This window comes from Furipterus horrens, unplaced genomic scaffold (assembly GCF_987537825.1).
Source record: "Furipterus horrens unplaced genomic scaffold, mFurHor1.1.pri manual_scaffold_8, whole genome shotgun sequence".
Classification (NCBI taxonomy): Eukaryota; Metazoa; Chordata; class Mammalia; order Chiroptera; family Furipteridae; genus Furipterus; species Furipterus horrens.
In genome coordinates, this window is record NW_028327178.1 from 7631880 (window position 1) to 7654708 (window position 22829).

The 22829-nt window shown below is 40.0% G+C and overlaps 1 protein-coding gene across 1 annotated transcript in view; it reads right to left on the reverse strand.

Annotated features, from left to right (window-relative positions):
* The window catches only part of SERPINB7 (serpin family B member 7), a 43866-nt gene that overhangs the window by 11358 nt on the left and 9679 nt on the right, over positions 1–22829 (reverse strand). The window contains exons 2-4 of the mRNA XM_090285409.1: positions 7640–7825; positions 2979–3029; positions 2294–2410 (exon numbers count right to left, since the gene is read on the reverse strand). Of these exons, the coding sequence (XP_090141535.1) occupies positions 2294–2410; positions 2979–3029; positions 7640–7825 (354 nt within the window). The remainder of the gene's footprint in view (positions 1–2293; positions 2411–2978; positions 3030–7639; positions 7826–22829) is intronic.

Here is a 22829-nt window from a genome sequence, read left to right on the forward strand (position 1 = left end):
AATTTTCTTTCTAGTTTGTGAGACTTTTGTTTTCTGCATCTATTGAATTGATATTAAGTTCTTTCTCCTTTAATTTCTCAATGTAGTGAATTAATTTATTGGGTTTTAAATGTTACCTCGACATTGAATCCCGCAGTCCCCTCTGCATCCCCACCCTGCCTTGTGTCGTCCTTGGCACTTGGTCTGTGCTCAGGAAATGGCGGTTGACTGTTTATTGAAGATGGTACATTACTGGCAGTCTAATTTTAGCTGCCATGACAATACTATGCATAATTTCCATTTTCAATGCATACTGAAGATCCAAAATTACAAATTAAGCCATGGGAGTTGAGAGCCATAGAGACTATTTACTATAATTCTCTTATTTTATCAACAAAGAGACTGAGGTTTGGACATATCAGCCGATGATTGAAGAGTCGTAAAGTGACAGAGTTAGGACTCAGGTAAACCCAACTCTTAACCTGGCATTCTTTCTTCTACCTGAATGCCTTTTAAAAAGTGAGTATGTGGTTCAGTCACTTGGGAGGCTCCATGATTACATATAGTACTGCAGGGTTTCAGGTTGAGAAAGAGTGTTCCTCTGACAGTCCCTGTCTTCCTATAGGCTCTGGTTCTGTCCTCTTCCCATCAGGGACTGTCCTCCACTGTCAGTGGCCTGGGTGATACTCTTCTTCTCTGTGGTGTTCATGGACGCAGTCCCCTGGTTGAGTTGTTGACTTAAAGATTTTGACTATGCATGTCCCTGTAAGTAGAGGGCGCTAACTGAGATTTCCCCATCCTGTGACCAAGAAAAAGTTTTCTCTCTCTTTTTTTTAATTAAAAAATAAATAGCTTTCATTAATCAAAGTTATGTTTTGGTAGCATGATGATTACACTGTTCCTTGTCTCTCACTTTTGAAAATATCTGTTGGTCATTGCATTGCAGTGGGAAGAGCACTGTTTAAAGTAAAAACACCTAGGTGAATTCTACATGCTAACTAACCTTCAGCTTCCTATATGTTTAATGAAGATAAAGTACATGGCTTTTGATTTGTAAGAACCAATTGCTCTATAAACTTTACTGTTAATCCTCTTCATGTTGCTAAACCACGAGCAAACTTGGTCTCCGTTCTCCAAGTTCTGGGCCAGTTCTCACCTTGACTGTGCTTCTAGGTGCATTGCTCTGCATACACACCAAGGCCCAGAGATGGAACCACGTGAGTCTGCTCTAAATAGTCGCATGATAAATACATCGACTTACAATCTGAGAGAGTTGGCACTCCCTCGGGGACACAGCGGTATGCGTGAGAATAGAGACACCACATGTAGAGCCCCTGTGACACTTGTCTAGGGTTCTTTGGGGAAGGTTAAAAAACAAAGAGGCCTAATGCTTCATCATTGGCAGGCCACCAAAGGACTTGGGCGTGGGGCTGGGAAGGGGCAAAGAATGTGAGTGGGTGACAGACAGAGGAGACAGTAATGGTTGGGTGGAACACAGAGAGCTGGGAAGATGCACGTGTGAATGAACCCAGAGATGTCACAGAATAGTTGTCCCAGAATTGGAGAATTAAAAGGAAGAAGGAACACATCCAGAGAATCATGGCCACTGCATCTGCTTGCATAGTATTAACGAGGTTCTGATTGTCACAGCAATTGATGATGGCTCTCAAGTATGGGATGAACATAGCAACATACAGAGTGCGTTCTGGTCTATTGGTCTTTGGGTGGGCAGGGCACTATGATGAATGAGCCGATAATACAAACCCCATATAGTAATGCTAAAATGTATTCTGCTGCCCGTGAGAGAACCTACTCCCCACCTCCATGTCAAGTCTGAGCTGCTCCTCTGCCAATGGCCGGCCTCCTCTGGTCATGGCTCTTACTAGCAACTCTTTTGATAAATGATCTTACTGAAAAGATAAGTAATTCAGTGCTACAAGGAGAAATGAAAGGGCATGGCTGAGAAAGAGGAGGTAAACTCAACACTGGAGGTATGAAGCAACCTCAGTAGGCACAGAGCTCAGAGCAAAAGCGGATAGACTTCTCCCCTTGCTGCCATGGACAATCTCAACGACAGCTCCACACCACAGCCAGCAGACAACTTCGCTTGGGTTTTGGAGCCTGTCCATCTAGTGACCTTTAAAAATGGGGGATGATATTTTGAATACACCTGAGAACATAATAAGTAGTGACAAGAAAAAAATCACCTTTGCATGACCCAGTAGAAAGATGCAAGACTTTATTCAGATGCTGGATTGAACAAGACTCGGGTCCAGAATGGAAATAACCTTCGAAGACAGGAGGTTGCACTTACCTCATGAACGTCAAACACTTTTTCTGCAAAAAGACCGTTGGCCATGTGGAATTCATAATCTTTGTGGAATGTGTTTATGTCAGAGAGAAATCTTTTCAGTTGATATTGGAGTCCTTGCTGTTATTAAAAAGATTTACAAAAATGTATTCTTGGACTGCAAAGATATGCTCACTATTATTTATGTACGAAATAGAACATATAAAAGAACTGAAAAATAATAAAACTATAGATGGAGCAAACAATGCCACATAAATTGACAGCTTCTTACTCTTTCTCACAATAGTGTCTTAATCAAAGTTAATTAAAGGGCTTACTAAAATATTTGATTAACTATAGAAGAAAATCATTAACACAAGGTAATGAATATGCCTCCTATGTGTCCTAAATAATTCATTTTACCAATGTAAATTAGCTGTGAATATCCAAAATAAAAAATAAAATATTTAGTTTCACACTACCTTGGCTATGTCTGGCCAACACACAAGTAAAATATTGGTAAATTAATAATTAACAAAGAAATAATCAAAAAATCATGTTTAAAATATTCACCATATTAAAATTTGGATGAAACATGTTCCTTGGCTCTTAAAGGAGAGAAAGCATAATTCTATATGTCAGTGGGACAAGAATTTCTCTAAATTTAGTCTTACAGCCTGTTTTTTCTAAAAGAAAACCTTGTCTTTACCTGAGTATTAGAAGAGCTTCCATGTCCTGAGACGGGATTGAAGTGGAGTACCTGCAAACAGGAACAAGGAAAGCAGTTAGCAGGTCATGCTGAACAAGGAGGGGTCTGGGGAAGCAAAATAAGGTGTGGAGAGTTCACTGGTAGTGTGTGTGAGTGCATGTGTGCGTGTGAGCCCAAAGGGCAGGAATTAAATGTGTACTTCATTGGTATTGTGTGTGTGTGTATGAGAGAGAGAGAGAGAGAGAGAGAGAGAGAGAGAGAGAGAGAGAGAGCCCAAAGGGCAGGAATGAGATGTGTACTTCATTGGTATTGTGTGTGTGTGTGTGTGTGTGTGTGTGTGTGTGTGTGTGTGTGTGTGTTAAAACAGGTGGCTCATTGGAGACAGTATAAACTGGGAGAGTTAACTCAATGGCTACAAAGGAAATGTGTTTAATTATTTTAGTTTACTCATTCTGGACAGTAATTTAATAATTATTCACTGATTAAATCTGGACAAGGATGAAAGGGAGTCAAATAAAAAGTGAAACTTTTATCAAATCAAGTGGGAGGCAAGATTAAGGCTGACCACATCATCACCACAGCATAAAACAAAGTAGTTATTGACTATCTAGAAATTCCTAAATCTGAAGCTAAACTGGGACTTGAGAGAAATAATTTCTGATCCTGCAATTATTTGAAATTAAGCAGTTATAACCTTTTCCTTTTTCACTGTGGCTCTCACACCCCATTATTCTAATAATCGCTCTATGCCTAAGTCTTGATTTTCTGTTGCACTTTATCTGAACCGCATCCCCAGACCCTTATGTCTATGGGGTCTAAAATGGAAACTCCTCTATAAGGGAGTGATAAAAGTATACGACCCATATGACAGTCCCTTGTACAAGTGACTGGGCCAGACTGCCTGTGTGCTGCCTCCCGGGCATGGGTGGACAACACGTGGAGGTAACTGTGGACTCGTTTAACCTCTGTCCTTCCGACCAATTGCTGGAAAGGTCTAAAGAGCTGAGAGGCAATGGTGGATCTGTTCTACTGTCTCAGTCTGTGATTCCTAGAATCTTACTGGTGGGACTTTTGCAGAGTTCCAGGATGTAGCTTTTCTTTTAGGGGTCCTGTATGCTGTATTTGAACCGCATCCCTAGTGGGAAGCAGGGGTAGGCAGAAGGGAAATTTGATTAAACCAGTCAGTCTTGCTATGAGTGCCTCCATGGGGGCTTTCAACATCAAGGCTTCAGATCCCTAATTCATAGCACCGACTTATTGGCTGTGGGAAAATGGGACAGCTCAGAAAGAGACATGAAAACTTAACAAGGCCATGAGAGTCACTATTAGTCTGAACAGGTCACAGAGAACTGGAACCTACTTCATTTCCACACCCTCTCAGTCTTGAATAATAATACGAGATGAAGTGAGAGACAGGTAAAATTAACAAGGCAAATTTAATATAAAAATTAGTAATTAATTTAAAATTCACAAGTGGGGTCTTTGAAGGCTTCAAAACACCCTTTTTGGTAGATTTAGCATCATTTTTCCCCTCCAATTTGACGATGTTCTGGAGTTTGAAGGACATCAGTCCCCCCTTCTCATTCTGCTTTGGACAAACACAGACATTTGCAATGCCTTAAAGAATATTGTCGTTATCTCTTTCCAGCTGATAGGGTTGTGAGGGTCCTTAAGGATTTCTGCTTCATGGTTTTGTGGTTGACCTCACTGGGCCTATGACTCCTCTGTTGGTGAACATGGAGTTGGTAACTTGTCATCAAGAGAGGAAGGTACAATGAGGGCTCTCCATTTCCACGGAGCCATTTATTTTGTTGGTACAAGGAGAGGAAATAAAAGAATGAGTCCTTATAACTTGCACCATGTCGTTATAGTTTTTTCATTCTGCATAATAACATTTATCTTAGGAAGAGATGACGTTTACCTCTCAATGCCCCCAAAATGAAAGTGAAAAGGTTGCAAACAGAAGTTATCCCCATCAATCACCTCAGTATGGGATGGTCCATTGACCTTGAACTTGGGGTGTCCCTATTTGTCTTTCTCCCTAAGATAAGGAGCTGAGGGTGGGAGGATCCAGGTCTATGAGCTTTGTGACAGTTCAGGGAGAAAGATTGAACAAAAAGAAGCCTAAGAAGCCATTGAAGTCATAGTTATTATTTTGTAACCTTGAGTAAAATATAAATGGCTTTGTGGGAAAACCTTTAGAATGATGTCTGCTCATCAGAGTTTTAAACATTTTATTCACTACCTCCTAAAAAGAACCTAATAATTAATGTGAAGCCTAGTAAGAAGAAAAATAATCTTCCCTTTTTTGGCCAAAATTTCTCCTAAATCAGACTAACCTTTTAAATTTCCTGTAGTTTTCTTTAAAAAAAAAAAAAAAAAAAGCCCTAAAGTCACCATGCAATAGATTGGTATTTGGAAGTACGTGGATGTACTAGAAAAATAAAATACCATCATAATGTGTCAGGACTCAAAGATCCTAATGGCTTTTCTGAGCTAACACTCCTGGAACCCAGACAACATTATAAAAATTATATGAATCTCAAGAAATCATTATTCTTAACTTTTGAGAAAAGCTTTAATGAGTATCAAATATTTAACATCACTCTTGGATTATTTCTAATTTTACTCCATTTTGATATTAATTTGGTTGTTTTCTCTCACTTTTCTAATTGGTTTTTAGTAAACTAGACTTGGTATAATATTAAGGTGATACATATCTCTTTTTATATTTTTTAAAATTCTAAGAAATTACAGGTTCAGTAATAAATCTGCCATAGGTAAAGATGAATAATGATACCAGTAAACATTTAAATGTGATAAATATTCAATAAAATTTCAAAGGGCACATTCACTATAATTTGTAATTCTAGGAGACCTATACTTCCATATACCCTAGGGTCCTTATGTAGGAAAATAAAAATTTCTTTTTTTTTTAAATAACTGGTAACATGCTCAAATGATGGCAAAAAGAGGAAAATAATGGGTCTATACAATGTAAGAAGTTTTAGGATATTAGGATTGGGAGTTAAAAAAAGATCCTATGAGACACCTGTATCCCAATGGGCTTCTACCTCATGCCAAATTACAAAATTATTATATCTCCCCACAGAAGTGGTAGAATAAGTAATACATTATAATGATTATTTTTGTAACTTTTTGGCAAAACAAATTTTTTTTTAGAAAATTTAAATTTGTATGACTTTTAGATACTATTGTAATTAAAAACATGATTTAGGATAAAAATTTATGACATACTCTATTTCAATGCAAATGTTATATGAGAGAGAAGAGAGGAGCAGGAAGCTCAAAAAGGAAATAAATTTTTAAAAATTTTATTTGAAAACAAGAAAGTACAGTACTATTAGGGCTAAATTAAAAAATATAAATCCAAACACATGACCTTGTAAGTAAATATAATTTTCTGGTTCTTTCTCCCAAATGTCAAACAGATTCCAGCTCACTTCAACTCCAATGAACCTCACGCATGCCAATTCTGGACTTTAATACTATTATCTGGAAAAGGAATCAGGCTTTGTAAAGAGTAGCTGACCTCTCTTTGAGCCAAGAAAATTCAAGAGAGTTCTAGAATATCTTTTGGTCAATAAGCAAAGATATATTAGAGTCATCTGGAAAACTTCATTTACTTTATTTTAATGACTCTTTAAAAATCACTTATCTGTTTTATTGTTGACATTATTCTAGTCCCGCCCTTCCCTGTTCCTTGCCACCTTCCACCCAGCCCCCACCCTCCCACTCCTGGCCTTCGCCACACTATTGTCATGCATATACATACATATATATATATATATATATATATATATATATATATTCTTTGGTTAGTTTAAGGGGATTTGTAATGACCCAACTCTGACCATTTGAGCATAAAAAAAAAAAGACTCTTGGTCCATGGTGGTACTTAAAAGGGACATATAGATGGAAGCTATAATGAGAGGAATCACTGGGCAAAAGGGTGTGACAATGGCCTCCACATGCATCCTGGACCTAGTGTCTATTGCTACTGAATTTCGATGACAAATTCCTGAGACGAGAGAAGGAAACCATGACCATTTCACTTCCCTGGGCAGTCTGGCTTGAGGCAGCATATGAGAGTGAGTTTAATGGTCACTTTCTAAAGGTGGTGGTGACAATGGGATGGCTGTCCAGGCAGGCTGCTATTATCTGGAATGCCCTCTTATGCCATCTGTGCCCAGTCATTGGCATTGAAGCTAGGACTTCCTTGGTATCTCCTTGGAGCTCTTCTTTGTCATCCATGTCTATTCAAGCACTGGTTTTCGAACTTTTGTGTGCACCTAGGGAATGTATTAAAACAGGGATTGTGCTGGGCTCCATCCCATGGTTTTTGGTCTGAGGGAGGCCAAGCATTTGCATGTCTAACAAGTTCTCCAGCTGTGGGTGCTGGTCTGGGAAACACACTTCAAGAACCTGGACTAAGGAAAAAGACCAAAGCTGCAGTTCTGGAACTATTCTTGCTGCCTCCCAGCTGCAAAGCAAGGCCCGCGAGCCGTGTGTGTTGTTCACACCTGGAGAGGGGCTCGTTGACATGTCCTCCCGTCCCTGGGACCAGTGCAATCAAATATTCTCTGGGGGAAAACAAATTGCCCTGAGGATGAAGCGCAGAAGCCGCAGCTGAGACTGACCTTATCCATCTGAGCGGCGCAGTCCCCGCGCGCACCCAGGCGGACCACAGCCAGGGCCGTGAAGATGCTCAGAGAGGAAAAGAACACGTTCCCGCTTCCCTGGTTGTTATCCATCTCTCGGAGCAGGTTGAAGCAGAAGTCCGCATTCACGGCAGCAAGGGAGGCCATCGCGCAACGGAGCGTCACCTGGAGGCCAAGGAGGGAATTAAATCAGTTCCAAGGACATTTTCTCTGAATGTCAACGGTTTTATATTCTTTTACTTTCTAAAGGCTTCATTTCTTCAGCCTTGGATGTAACCGTCGAATAAGTTAGAACAACAAAAAAAGAGAATTTCCTTTGCTCCAGCATTCTTGTGGCCAACATGCCAAAACTGTCCCTTCTGGCAACAAGAATATGATACAATCATTTTTCTACATTAGTGTTCTCTAGTGCAGTGTTTCTATGTTCCTGCCCATGACCTGTTATTCATACTTAGGACATATTCCCATTTCTTCTTGATGTGGCATTTCTATCCAGTCATCTCTGACAGATAGTTTCATTTTCAAGTCCTAAACAGACACATTCCTGGGGTCTATTCTAAAATCATCCCGGATTTCTAAGCTGAAATAAAGCAAAAATACTGTCTGCAGTAAAATAAATACTCCAACATTAGACAATCTGTTAAAGGAGCTATAGTCTTGGAGATTTAACACAGAATTTTCTTTCCCAGTCTCTTCATTATAGCCTGCATATACATTCTTAGAATAATCATACATCCTAACTTTTTTAAAATTAATGTATTTATTTTTATTTTTAGAGAGAGGGGAAAGGAGAAAGAGAGGGAGAGAAACATCACTGTGTGGTTGCCTCTCACTCGCGCCCCCAACTGGGGACCTGACGTGCAACCTAGTCATGTGCCCTGACTGGGAATTGAACCAGCGACACTTGGCTCGCAGGCCAACACTCAATCCACTGAGCCACAGAAGCCAGGGGCCTTCCTAACTTTTTTTAGGACCATCCTAATTTCCAATAGTATACATCCTGGGTCCTATAAGTATATTGATTATTTCAGACTTTTTTTCTGCTTCTTTTGGGAATGGACATGTAATTGCCATATTATGTATCACAAACATCACAAGACTTTCTAACACTGAGGTCTTTCTCTTACTAGAGAACCTAAGGGATCATAGAAAATTTAGATTTCACGATGAAAATCCTTTTTTTTTAGTGAAGGGAGGGAAAGAGGTTAGAGGTAAGAGGGAAACTCCTGGTCCACCTCGAGGGGCCCGTTAGAGCAACAGGGAAGTGGGGAGGGGGAAGGCAGAAGGAGAAGACTCCCGGTCTCCCAGAAGGGCTCGTAGGAATTGTCTGCTCCACCACGGAATTCTTCCGGAATCTATTTTGGTATTGTTTTGCTTGCAAACTTTCTCAAAAATACTCAAACTGATCCCAGTACCACAGTAGAGGTTCTCTCAGACTATGAGAATTAACATGAATACTCCAAGTTATCCCCCCTTGAATATTCTCTGCTATGACACCCCATGTTGTGTGGCAGGTCCCAAGAGACGTGGACCCTAATCCTAGCCCTGATGCTAATAATTTTGTGACCTGATAATGTCTCTGAAGTCACAAAAACTTAATGTCTTGCAAAACTAAAAATGACATTAAAATACGTTTTCAATTTCTATTTTACCGAATGGAAGCTTGAGTTGAAAAATAAAGTTGAGAAACAGCTCTGTATAATGCCTGACCCATTGTAGATGGTCAATTGGTTACAGCTACTACGTTCATTGTTCTCTAGAAAATGGTAACAATCTATCTTGTCTTGAAAAGCATCAAATTGGATATTTCCAGAGTGTTCTGAGGACCCCATATTCTGCACTTTGGAATTCCAAGCAGGCACACGGCTGTAAATGAGACTGTTTTTCAAGGTCAAACTCAGCTACCTTTCAATTCACTGTAGGTCCCAATCCACAGTTCAATCCCCAGGAACACAGGGTGAGGAAATCACTCACACTCCACGTCCTTTGCTCCAGAGTGAACATCTATGTTTTTTCACAGCTATCCAGAAAAAATTTAACTGATTTCATATTGAATCCAATGAGAAATCTTGGCATTATTGTCTAAGGCCCTCAAACTTTTCAGGGGCTCAAAATCATATTTTACATTGAAAAATAAGTATTGGATCTAAACTATGAAAAATGGTAAGATTAAAATTAATGACTATATGAGTAGATACATTAAATTGAAGCAGAAGTTGGTTTTTATATTAAGTTTAGTCATCATAAGAAGTTCCTTAATTTTAGGGAGAAAATGTGAGCTAGATTCTCTTGAAACACTTTCCAAGACTTCATGTTGGTTGCTGAAAATCATAGTAAATGAAATTAATCACTCTTAGGAAAGTAAGTTTTTTAAAAATGATTTCGTTTGTTTTTAGAGAGAGGGAAAGGAAGGGAGAAAGCAAGGGAGAGAAACATGAATGTGTGGTTGCCCCTCACACGCCCCCAACTGGGGACCTGGCTGCCAGGCCGGGCATGTGTGCTGGCTGGGAATTGAACCAGCAACCCTTCAGTTCCCAGGCCAGAACTCAATCCACTGAGTCCCACCAGCCTGAGCAGGAAAGTAACTTTGAATGCAAAGTCATAATAATCTTTTTAAACTACTTACAGTGAAAATTATATTTAATGGAGAATTGTGGGTATATTTTAATATATTTGGTATAATACGGACTAGAATCTTTCAAGTAAGACCAGAAAGATTTTTAAATGACCTTGTTTGGGGACCTGCTTGGTCCGATGTAGTCTGGAAGCTACTTGGTAGTATCATATTCCCAAAGCACACAACACGCTCTCGTTACATTTTTCTTTGGTCAAGCTCCAACTTGTCTTGTTGTTTACAAATTTATGTTTTTGTATTTTACCCCCGGGGTGTAAAAAACCCTTTCAAATCGTTCTTTAAGTCACTTTTTTTTTTAATCCTCACCCAAGGATATGTTCTTAAATTGATTTGAGAGAGAGAGGAAGGAGGGAGAGAGAGATAGAGAAAGAAATATTGATGTGAGAGAGAAACATCAGTTGGTTGCCTCCCATATGTGCCCTGACCAGAGATCAAATCCTTAACCTAGGCATGTGCCCTGACTGGGGATGGAACCCACAACCTTTTGGTGGATGAGATGACACTCCAACCAACTGTGCCACCTGCCCAGGGCTGAGTCACAAGTTTTTAGTTTCTTTTGGTCATTCTGGTGACTTTCACAAAACATATTGAAGAGACGAGAAGCTAAACAGACATTGGTGTATTCAGGTATCAAGTACATATTTTTTATCACTTATGTAAGGTTCATGGCCGAGAAACCGTACTAGAAAAATAATTGTTATAGAGAAATATAAGCCGAGATATTCCTAGACCATTATCAATTCTCAAGCAATAGCTTTTAAAGTGATAAATGGCACTAGATAATATATCTTTAAGCATTCTTGTTCATACATGTTGAAAATAAGTACCAAAATGTATGTTCGCTTCACATAATTGATTTTAAATGCTTTCTGCAGGTGCACAGTGAGTTCCAGAAATGAAAACAAGATTCTTTTCCTCTCATCTGACACCAAGTCTGAGTCTTGTTGGCAACTTCGACACTGACTTAATTTCCATCAGATAAAAGATAAATAATTATTACCATGATACCAAAACTGTGATTTTTCTTTCTCCTATAATTTCTTTTCACAGCAACTCTTAAAAAAAAAAAAAATGAAACACAACAGGCCATCAACAAGTATATGAGGACTTGAGGTCTAGCTAAATAACTAAAGAAAAGTAAAAAATAAAGTAAATTATGTTAAGCTACAGAAAAATATCAGTATAATATTATCCAGTAAACTGTTGTTCAGACGTAGCAATGAAGAAAAATTCTTTTCATATGGTAAAAACTTGGCTTCCAACTAATTTTATATTTACTATAAACATACCATATTCTTCTGTTTCTTACATAAATACTTTAGCTTAATATATTGACATGTCGTTGATTTATAATTTTCAGGTTAATAAAACTCATGCAGTTTTTCAATCCCAAACAGAATTGAGGATCTAAAAGTCCACAAAAGCCTGAAGCCTATTTGCTTACTTATGGAATATTTCAATCCAAGAAATGTTTTACCCCTTCCTTCCCGTCATCAACACAAAAGAATAAATATGTGCTCACTAAATCATTTCTTAAAGTCTAATTAAATGAAAGAAAAGTAATTTTTAAATAAAGCATAAGAAAAAACAGGGACAAAACACATTCAATAAAACAAAATTATAATGATAATATTTCATGTACCCAAGCATACTATAGTTAATTGCTAAATTACGTGCATTAAACATTTGATCAAAATATAATATAATCTTAGAATAATTTTGTCTGTACAAGGAAAAATAATCATATTTCATAGTACATTACTGAGAGAGGAAAAATTTGTGTAACAAACCAAAATACACATATTGGAGGAAAAAATGAATAACTACTACTTAACAAGCTTAATTTTTATTGTTACCAAATAAGTTAAATGTAATGCTATAGAGTTACTCCTTTACAGAAGTATTTTCAAATCCTTCCATTTCTATTAAAAATGTGGTATCAAATATTGATAAGTCCCTTGTCAAATGTGCACTTTGCTACACAATTAAAACAGAGTTGAATTCTAATCTCAAAAATTAGTGTATTTCAACCTATAATGCCTTAAATAAGAATGCTGGTATATATAGAATCTAGATTTGCACATTATTCCCTAAATGCTGCTTATCATCCCAAGAATGGGCCATGAAGTGCCCGACGGGTCCCTGGTCCCTGCCCGGTGGTGCGCACCAATGTCCCCAGGACACCACATAGAGTCAGCCAGAGACAAACAAAGCCCTAACGTAGAAAAGCTGAAAACAGGACCAGGCAACAACTTTGCTGTTGTTTGATGAGTGTAGACTCTCAGATACAGAGAAGCAGTCATTACTCATTCACTTCCCTCTCTCAAAAGTGTCTAGCCAGACTTTAAGTGGCGGGCTTCAGAAATATTTACCTCACTCTCTTCATAGAGGAAGTTGGCAGCTGGTTGGGTGAGTCTGAAAGAGTCCCTTGCGCCGCTCTGAAATATAAAGCCTCTGACTCAGACACTCCCTGCTGCCTTTTGTGATGACCAGGGTAGTTTTAAATAATCTCATGAAGACGGAATTGTGTTCAGGCCCTTTACAGAGCAAATTAAAAGAAGTGGGCAAAGTGTTAGTTACAGATCCATTCGAAGAAGTCAAAATAGAAACTTTTTTAATGACTCAAATTTCAGCATAACATTTTATTTAATTTGATATTAACATCACAAAGTATTTTCATATACTATGTGTAGATATTCATACATTGGGGTACAATTTGTATTTTTTTTGCATATGGAAAGGTATGCTTTTCCATTCAATCACTGATGTTTGTTATTGTTTGTTCAATTCCTCCTCCTCCTCCTTCTCCTCCTCCTCCTCTTCCTCCTCCTCCTGCTCCTCTTCCCCCTCCTCCTTCTCCTCCTCCTCCTCATACTCTTCTGGAATATGGCAGGGCCTCATCTTCAAGGCTTCCTTTTCTAGCATCGCTAACTGTAACCCACAGAGGAGTTTCAAGGCAGTCCTAGAGAAGGGAAGGGGGCAAAGTCCTGGACTAGGGGGCTGGGTGAGGGCAAGAGGAAGCCCTGCTTTGGCTGGGGAATTGGGGGTTACTGGATTTCAGGGAGATTAATGAACTGACTCTTTCAGCAGAGACAGGTTTTACTTGCATGGTGTTCCTGACGTTACCTTACATATTATTCCTACAAGCATTTGCCCACCCTACCTGTGATTCTATGCTTTAATGCTAAAAATAGACCATAGTTTTATGTCCTGACCATTTAAAGCTCAATCAGGTGAATAGTCTATGAGAGGGACAGATGTGTTTGGCCATATTGGGCAGCTGGAGAGCTATCTACCTCCATCAAAAAAAAAAAAAACCTATTAGTGATGGGAACGCTGAAAACTAAACACAAAAAAATTAGAAAAAATGATAATGACTAACTCCAGAGAAAACAAAGATTACACAGTGAAATGTATATCATACCACCCTTTATAGTTCAGCTGTGCTTAATAGTCTCTTAGTTTTAATGATTTAAGTATTAGGTATGGAGCTGAACAAAACTTAGGATCCATCTCTGTCGGGGTATTTATTAGGAGGAGCTCGCGGGGGGGAGGGGGGGGACAGGGGAGTACAGAGTATGCAAGAGGCACGTGGTCCTTGCATGACAGAAGGTCCGTGGCAAGTCTCTAAGAGTAAGAAACAAAAAAGGACCAGCACTGGGGTGTTATTTAGACGTCGGGAGGAAGACGCATTCAAAGCCATTGAGATTGAAGATAAGTATACACCTGTGAAACCATCACCACGAATCAATCATACCCCGATAAAGTGGTTTTCTAAAAAAAAGCAGCTGAGAGTTGCTGTTCCTGTGAAGTGGGAGGGGGAGGGGGAGGGGAGGGGCTGCTGTTGCACATGATCAGCTTTTCGGTCTCCTTTGGACTCCTCACTCCTTAGATGATATGTAATAGAAACCTGACAGAGATGAAGGATGAAATACCTCATCTAAGCTCCGCAACTCTACTAGCTGTGTGACCAAGTAAGTTCATTTCTCGGAGCCCCCATTTTCTCATCCGTAAAATAAGAGTTCAGATCAATTTTATTGTATTCTCATTCTAAATGCATGGCTGTATATAGTGTGTGTGTGTGTGTGTGTGTGCGTGTGTGTGTGTGTGTGTGTACAAACACCAGCATGGTGTCTGCTGCAGGGCAGACCTTCAATAATCCTCACCCTTCTCGCCGGCCCCCCATGCCACTGGCCCACGTTATATTGTGTTACATGTTATTATCCTACAGAATAAGATGCTGGATCCTTCAGCCCTTTCTATATAACGTTTACCTCTAGGGCACTGGTTCCAGCCCTTGAGACAAATGATACGCTGGCTTCATCGGGAGCATTTCCATGGCAGGAGTCAAGGGCAGGGTGAGTGGAAGGAAGCTCAGAGCCAAGCGCCAGCCGGCAGAGGTGAGGGTTTGTCAGCATGGAGCTTGGCGTGTGGAGGGAAGGATGAAGGTGACTAACGTGACCCAGTTTGCCGGGGACTTTCCTGGTTCTCGCACCCAAGTCCCGCATCCTGGAAACCCCCTCCGTCCTGGTGAAATGCCCACTGGGATGCTCTCCCCCTTCAGCCACAGCCCCCAGAACTCTCCCCAGACCATCGCGTATCTAGGCCCCCCCAAATCTGGGCTTCACACCACCACCCGCTCATTCACTTCACACTGTCTTGAGACACACAGAATGTATTCCTGACACCCCAAAATATGTCCCCATCTGCTCCCTGGTACCCAAAATCACCATCATGGGAGACACGGGGTCTCATGCCACAGTTAGAAGTCAGGCTTAGGAACCAAATGCCAGGGACAAAAGAATGAAAAGTAGGGTTCCCTCTGGGAAAAGATCAAGCCAAGCAAAACTGATTTTTTTAAATGCTTATGTTTATGGTCAGGCTATGTTAAGGAAATGATTGCTTCTACCTACCTCCAGTGGGGAGGGAGAATTTTGCTCGTAAAGGATGGGGGAGGGAGGCTTCAGAGGAGCCGGCCATGTTCTTCTTGTTAAACTGCGGATGTATACTGAAGGCACTTCAATATATCCAAGTTGTAGTTTGTAATTTTTTTAAGTCAAACAAAAATGTAAAGAAATAAGATGCCTCAGAGATGGGATCACTGTGTTTGTATAGAACTAGTTATTGATCTGTTCCTGAGAGCAGGTCTGGAGGAGGGAGAGGAGCAGGCTGGGACCCTTAGCCCAGGATAAGCAGAGTGGCAGTGAGTGACAGAATGAAATGCCAGGTAAAACCAGGAGGACCGACTGACATGGCACAGACCAGGGCTCATGGTGTCCCCTCCAGCGATTCCAAAGCCGAACAAAAAGTCCTGCTGTGATACAGGCTACCTCCCCAGAAGAGCAACCCCTGCAGAGAAGCACCTGGAGAGATTTCAGGCATCTGCATGTGATCATTGGCCACTTTCTGCTTTTCTCCAGATTCAGTCCTGAGCTTATCTCTCACCTAAGGCAGTAGAGATGGGAGCAGCCTATTTGAATATGCAAATCAACGATGCACTCATATCACATCTGGCAGAAGCGGTGATGAGAACCTGATCTCCTTTCCCAAAGTGATCCCTTCTCACTCACCACAGAAACATTTTCCCCACGTAGTGGGGTGGGGAAGGCGACAACGAGAAGCCGGGTGGTAGTCTGATTAACCACTATCTATTGTAATAAAACTACGCAAGCATTTCTAAACTGTCCCTAGGTATGGTCAACACCCTGCCCAAGCAGCTGTTTATTGAATATAGACCTAGCTTCTGGGATGGTTTCCCTGTGACTCAGAGTGAGTGCTGCCCCTGAAGAAGCTTACAGGCACTGAGCCTTTGCACCTAGATTTCAAACTAGTATCTAAGGAGGTCATGATGAGGTTCATTCTGTTTGTGTGAATCACATTGGAAGAGGTCATTTGCCCATCTCTGCTCTTTACGATGCCAAGGGCTTTAATGTAGCCAAACAGAGAAATGTCAGGGTCCTCAGTATTTATCAGTCTGTCTCAGTACACACTCTCTGCTTGTGAGCGGGAGCACCATCAGACTTTAAAACAAGACAGCAGCGACTTTGAGCATGGTGTATAATACCACTGCGTTGTGTCATTCAGCTCCTGTGGTCTAATTTCTTCCAGCCCAATCCTGTGCAAATGGGCTTGGCGCAGGGCTCTCAAAATAGAATATTTTCATCATTTCTCAAACTCAGCTGTTCCTCTGGACCCCGAATTATTTTGTCTGTGGCTTCTCTTTTCACTATTCTCCATCCTTCCCCAACTCCCTCTTCTCCCCTGTTTTCTCTAGCTTGGAATTTTCCAGAGACCTATCTGTCAAGTGAGTAATCTCACCTGGATGCTTACCTGCACTGAGCAGCTTCAGATAGGAGCTGAAACTTGGGGTGTTAGTTCATTCTTGTTACCCTGCCAGCCTCTTCCCCACCCTTCTGATCTGGCAGTTGAAAGTCATATCTGCAACACCCAGACCCTCCCTGCTATAGGACAGGCCAGAGTTCACCGAAATGGGTTTTCCCCTTGAAAGGGGCCAGGTATAGGCAGAGGTAGGTTAGGACCAATCGGTTGCTGATACCTTTGCCATGAGAACATGCCACACAGGGGCATGACTTCCAGTCTTGGCTCAAGCATCACATCAGCGAGCGAGAGGTTGCCCAGAGGAGGAGCAAGCCTGATTCTTCTGGCTGAACGTTTTCCAAAGCAGAGCCAAGGCTTCTTCTGTTCTGAATCTGTAGGTACCACCATTGACGGTTGCTTCTCAAATGCATCTTGTTTTGTCTCTGCTCCAGGACAGAGAGGATCCTGGAGCTTATCCAAAATCAAACAGAGTAGCTATTGCTCTCTTCCATGATGCTTTATGAGTAACACAATATAGTACAGGAAAATAAAGTCACAAAGAAGGTCTGAAAATCAATCTTGATTTAGTGGTTTCAGTCAATAGTCTCATGAAAAATATAAGCTTATAAGTGGATTTCCTGTTCCATGTATTCTGATTGTAGTGATCATCAACTAGAGTGAACCGGAATGCTTTTAAACCTACCTCCCTTCTATTTTCTACCGACTGTAGAGGTCAAGGATGTCCGAGTGGTGAGATTGACTGGTAGGTAAAAGGCAAAGGACCTGAGTGGCATAGACAGTCCTCCCGGAATCAGCAGTGTCAGCCATAATTAAGGCTCTTGTCACCATTGACGTTTTTCCTCCACTTAAATACAGACACCCCTCCCACTGCTGTGTTTACAATAGTTGACTCCCAACTAACCAATCCCGAGTGATAAGGCAACTCCACCAGGGAAACTAGTATGTCATACACATTCTTCTCCCTCGCCATAGAACGATAACCTAAATTTCCATGTGCCTTCCCCATGAGTACAGGTAAAGTCACATGAGGTTTAATAAGCTAATGTGACCTTCTCCTGTCCTCGCTTACCCAAAACTGAACTTGCTATGAAGTTCGCTCACCGCATAGGCCTTTCGTGTCTCTCTTCCATGCAGGTACCCTCATCAACAACCTCAGTCTCTGGGGGTTGGGGGCTCCCTCACCTTTGTCACTGCTGCTGGTGTTCCTTGAGAGAACACCAGTGTCCCCACCAAGAGTATTATTTCCTGGTGCCATCACAGACCAAAAACAGGGATCGGCACCTTTAATTGGTCCCATTGAAAAATGAAATAGGATGAAGGTCCCATTTACACCTTATTGCCAGGATCTGGCAGACACACTTACTGCATCTACATCTTCCAGAGCTTAGCGTCCACACGGGTGCTTTGGCTGACGCTTCTCCTTGGGAGCAGGCAAATAACAGAGATATTTCTGCTGTACCCAAAGAGACCCACGCGTATGTATCCCTCTAAGAGTCTTCCTGCTTCAACGGAACAGTGGTAAATAGGCACTTTGGGGAACTACCAAGCCATCCTATGACCCGTTTTCTCTACTATTAAGGAATTTTCTGTCTTTAACAGTTTATATGAAGGTTTCATCTGAAATATATTTTACTGTTATTATTCTCAAATGAACCACTAGCCACACCTTCTCTTTAAAAGCATAATATAAAGCGAATAAAAATGTTCATCTTTCCCCACAAAAGGCCAAGAAATAAAACAAAATGGTCTGCTTAGACCCAAAGGCATTCTCTGCGCCAAACTGTGGATGTCCCACCTCCATAGGGAGTGAAACCCCAGTGTCTGGTGCGCGCGCTGCTTTCTCATGGTCAAGGTCATGCTCATGCTGCAAGGTATGGGATGTGCTTCCCACATAGCTTCGATGCCATGACTGCCAATCTCAGAACGCTTATTTATTTAGGCTTTTTGTGGTAGTTCTGCGGCTACCAGAATATTTTTTCATTTAAAAAAAAATAAAATATATTTAATATAAATTTGACATGGGAGTTCCCACTATTGTAAAGCTATATGTTGTATACATTCTAGGTACAAGGAGACTCCTTCAAGCCAGAAACCAAGACTTATTTCTCTTTTCCCCCATGCATAGGATAGTGTCAACCTTAAGAAATGTTATTGAATGAATAAAAGGACCTAGAGTAAAACAAGCGTCATCGCAGAAGGGCAAGCCAATGAAAGCGCTGAGGAAGACGGAATTAATCAGAAGTGGGCCTCACCGATGAGTGAGCGAGCATTCGACCTGGAACTCGGAACGTAAAGATGAGAAGCATACCAGGGAGAACAGCCTGAGTAAAAACCCGTGGGAATTAATGTACGTGTTGTGTTTTGTGAACAGCAGCAAACGCCAGCGAGGTGAGGTTGAGGGGCAGTGGCACTTCGGGCTCTGTCACCTGGATGGGTAAGGGTGGCATTAACAGGGACAGAGAGTTCAGCAGCGGACGTGTGCATGACAGAGGGAGAGGAAATCAGCTCTGCTTTGGATGTATTTAATTTGAGATGCCGCCAGGGCCACCAGCTAAACAAAGTAGCTGGAAATTCAGGTCAGTATATAAAAGTGGTTGCTGACAGAGATGGTAATTTAAGGGCTTTCACGCATGGATTATAATTAAAGCCATAAATAAGATTCCCAGACAGTCCAGAGCAAGAAGAAGAACTCATTAGAAGGACTCCTTGGGAATTTCCTGCATGGAAAGGGTAGGTATAACAAGGGTGTGGAGAGGCAGGAGCAGGAGGTGAGGGAGGGGTGAGGAAATTGTAATAGAGGTCTGCTGGCCTCTAGAATTCTTCTTATTCTCACTACCCTAACCTGTCTTCTATTCATTGACGTAAGATATGTTTTCACCTTTTCCCCCTGAAGTTTCTCTTTGCACAATTAAGATGAGGAAAATTAATTGTTAAAAATACATGTATGTCCTTGACCGTCTCCTTTGAAAAGCAATGAATTCATGTGACATCATCTCTGTCTTTTATTCAGGTGCACTATTTTTGGAGGTAACTATTAAAATCCACCAAAAAGAATAGCAATTAAACATTAGTCAAGAGAAACGTCCTTCACATCCTAAAATATATTAAAATATCCTCTGGAAGCTGAAGTCATCTGTGTTTTATTTGTTTGTTCTCTATTTGTTTGTCCTGGACCGGAGAGCCTGAGATTTGGATATAAACTGTACTTATCATATCTATCCCTTCTCATCTAACTTATCTATTTGAATAAAATCTCGTAGCAGCAGGTTCCATGACTTAATTGCATGTTGTGTCATGGTTAATTCATTCTCGATGCTCTGAATATTAGGTCTATTTTTACTTCTTGACATTTTCTTTGTTTCACTATAGGTGGGGCACAAAAACATTCAATTAGTCTAATCTCTTATTTACGTGTCAATATTTACCCTCCGTCTTCTCTCTCTACATTCACCACCTGTCCTTCTCTTTTCCTTTTGAAATGAATAAGCTTAGCTTTCACTCGGCAGTAGGTACTGTGATACAGTATTCTCCTCGGACGTTTCAATGATGCAGTCATTGGCATGTCCTGGGATGTCCTCCCATCAGAATTCTAAATCCTGGGTTTCCCCTTATTTGTGCTATGTCAGTTCATTCCATTGTTACGGTCACAACAGAGTCATGACCGGTAAGTTCCCAAGGATTCAGTCATCACCGTTGCCTATTCCTGACCTTTTTTATTTAAACTCTTTCAGTCTATGATATTTATGAAGACAGTGGGACAGGAAGTTTCTCAAAAAAAAAAAAATCCCATTCTAATCCCTTAAGAAGAAAATTAGTTTCCTTTCCACCACCACAGAATTTCTACTTCCCAAAGAAATGCAATAATTGCTCCCATTTGATTTCCTGAACTGTTTTTTCACCTCATCATTGAATATCATCATTCATGAAAAAAATAAGTATTTTAAATCTCCAGATTCATTAAGCTTTACCCTTGACAGTTCCAGGGACAAAGCTTAATGTAAATAATGTATTTATTTTTTCTATAAGCTTTTATTTTCTTATTCTTTAAAATCATTGTTCTGGTTCTTAGTGGCTGCTTTAAAACTATATTCTAGCAGTGTTACTTTAAAATAGCCACACCAATTATAATTAATTCTATGAAGTCAGCAGCTGGGAGGTAAACATAAATCCAATTCTTTCTTTATTAACAGACAGATACAGCGTTAAGAAAAGGAAAATTCAGAGATCATTTAAGTCGAAATCTCCCATTTTACAATATGAAAAGAATTGGATTCAGAAACCTTGTGCTTTTTTCAAATAAGAAGCAGTTGGAACTGCATCATCAGATTATCTCAACATAATTCATACCCACTCATAATTTTAAAAACTTAAGAACACAAGAAAATAAAAAGATGCCTGCTGTCTCTGTTACTACTGACCACTGACCGCACTGGCTATATTAGCAAGTCAATCCAAAAAGTAAAAGTGGGTCAAAAAAATAAGTAAAATTCCCTGTATTTGTAGAGGTTGTAAGAGTAAAAAAGCAAGTCAAACAATAAAAGAATTCAGTGAAGTAACAAGTATAAAATTAACCTACAAAAATCAATAGAAAGTCCAAAGTTACACCCAAATGCCTATGGAAAGTCAGGATGTGGTAAAGGCAACGTCTTCCATCAATGGGAGAAAGGCAGATATTTAAACAGACAACGCTGGGACAACTGGGTAAGCATTTAGAAAAATACAAAATTATATCCACCTAGGCATAAACTCCCAATTGAATTAGGGATCTAAGGTACCAAATAAAATGATGGACATACTAGAAAAAAAAAATAATATATATATATATATATATATATATATATATATATATATGTCAATTCTTTTTAACTTCTGTGTAGGAAAAGGCTTTCTACCTGTGACTCAAAATCCAGAGAAGGAAAATATTGATAAATGTGACTACAAAATAAACACTTGTGTATGTCAAACAAATGCCATAGAATCTCACTTATATGAGGAATATAAAGAATGATATAAATGAATAAACAAAACAGAAGCAGACTCAAAGAGAACAGACTGATAGTTCCCAGAGGAGGAAGGGTTTGGGGGACTGGCTGAGAATGGTACATAAAGGGACCAAGAAGTACAGATTGGTGGTTACAAAATTGTCACGGGCCTAGGGAACATACCTGGTGGTCAATAACATTGTAATAACTATGTGTGGTGCCAGGTGGGTACTGGAAATATCAGGGGAAAACTTTGTAAACTATATGACTGTCTAACCAGGATGCTATACACCTGAAAGTAACACAAAATAATATTGAATGTAAATTGTAATTGAAAAATAATTTTAAAATGTAAAATAAAAAATAAACTTGTGTATGTCAGAAAACACCAAAACCAAGCCAAACTGGGGGAAATACTCACAACACACACCACAAACGCTTATATCTCTATTATGTAAAAACTCTTAAACATGAGGAACACACAGTACCACAGCCTAATAGGGAAAAAAATGTAGAAAAGACATGAACAGGCAGTTCACAAAAAAACATTTTTTAGCTTTTAATAAACTTGAATTTTTTAGAGTGATTTTAGGCTCATAGCAAAATTGGGCAGAAAGTAAAAAGATTTTCTTGATACAAACTGCCCCCATTTATGCATTAACCTTCCTCATAACCAACATACCCCATCAGAGCGATACATCTGTTACAACTGAGGAGCCTACATTGACACATCATTGTCACCCAGAGTCCAAAGTTCACCTTAGGGTTCACTCTTGGTGCTGTACATTCTATGGGTCTGCACAAACGTATGACCTGTAGCCACCAAAACAGCATCATACAGAGCGGTTTCACTGCCCCAAACATCCGTCCCCTGTGTTCCACCTGTTCACTCCTCCCTCCTCCCCACTCCTATTTTAAATTTGTATGCAGTTAAAAATATGATTTCTTCTTCTGCTGTTATATTAGAGGCTCCTTCTCTTCTCTGAGATCCATTACCTAATTACCCATGTCCTCTGCTAATTTGGTTTGTTTCATTTTTATTTCCTTCTATATCTATAATCTTTGGTATAAAGTAAAAATCAGCATATTTAATTATAATACTACTCAATTATTCTACTATTATTTCTTTAAACTCTTTCCCCCAGATATGTACAATTCCCATTCATCACAAGCTAAATTGTAACTATGTAAGTCAATTTCTGAGCTATATTCT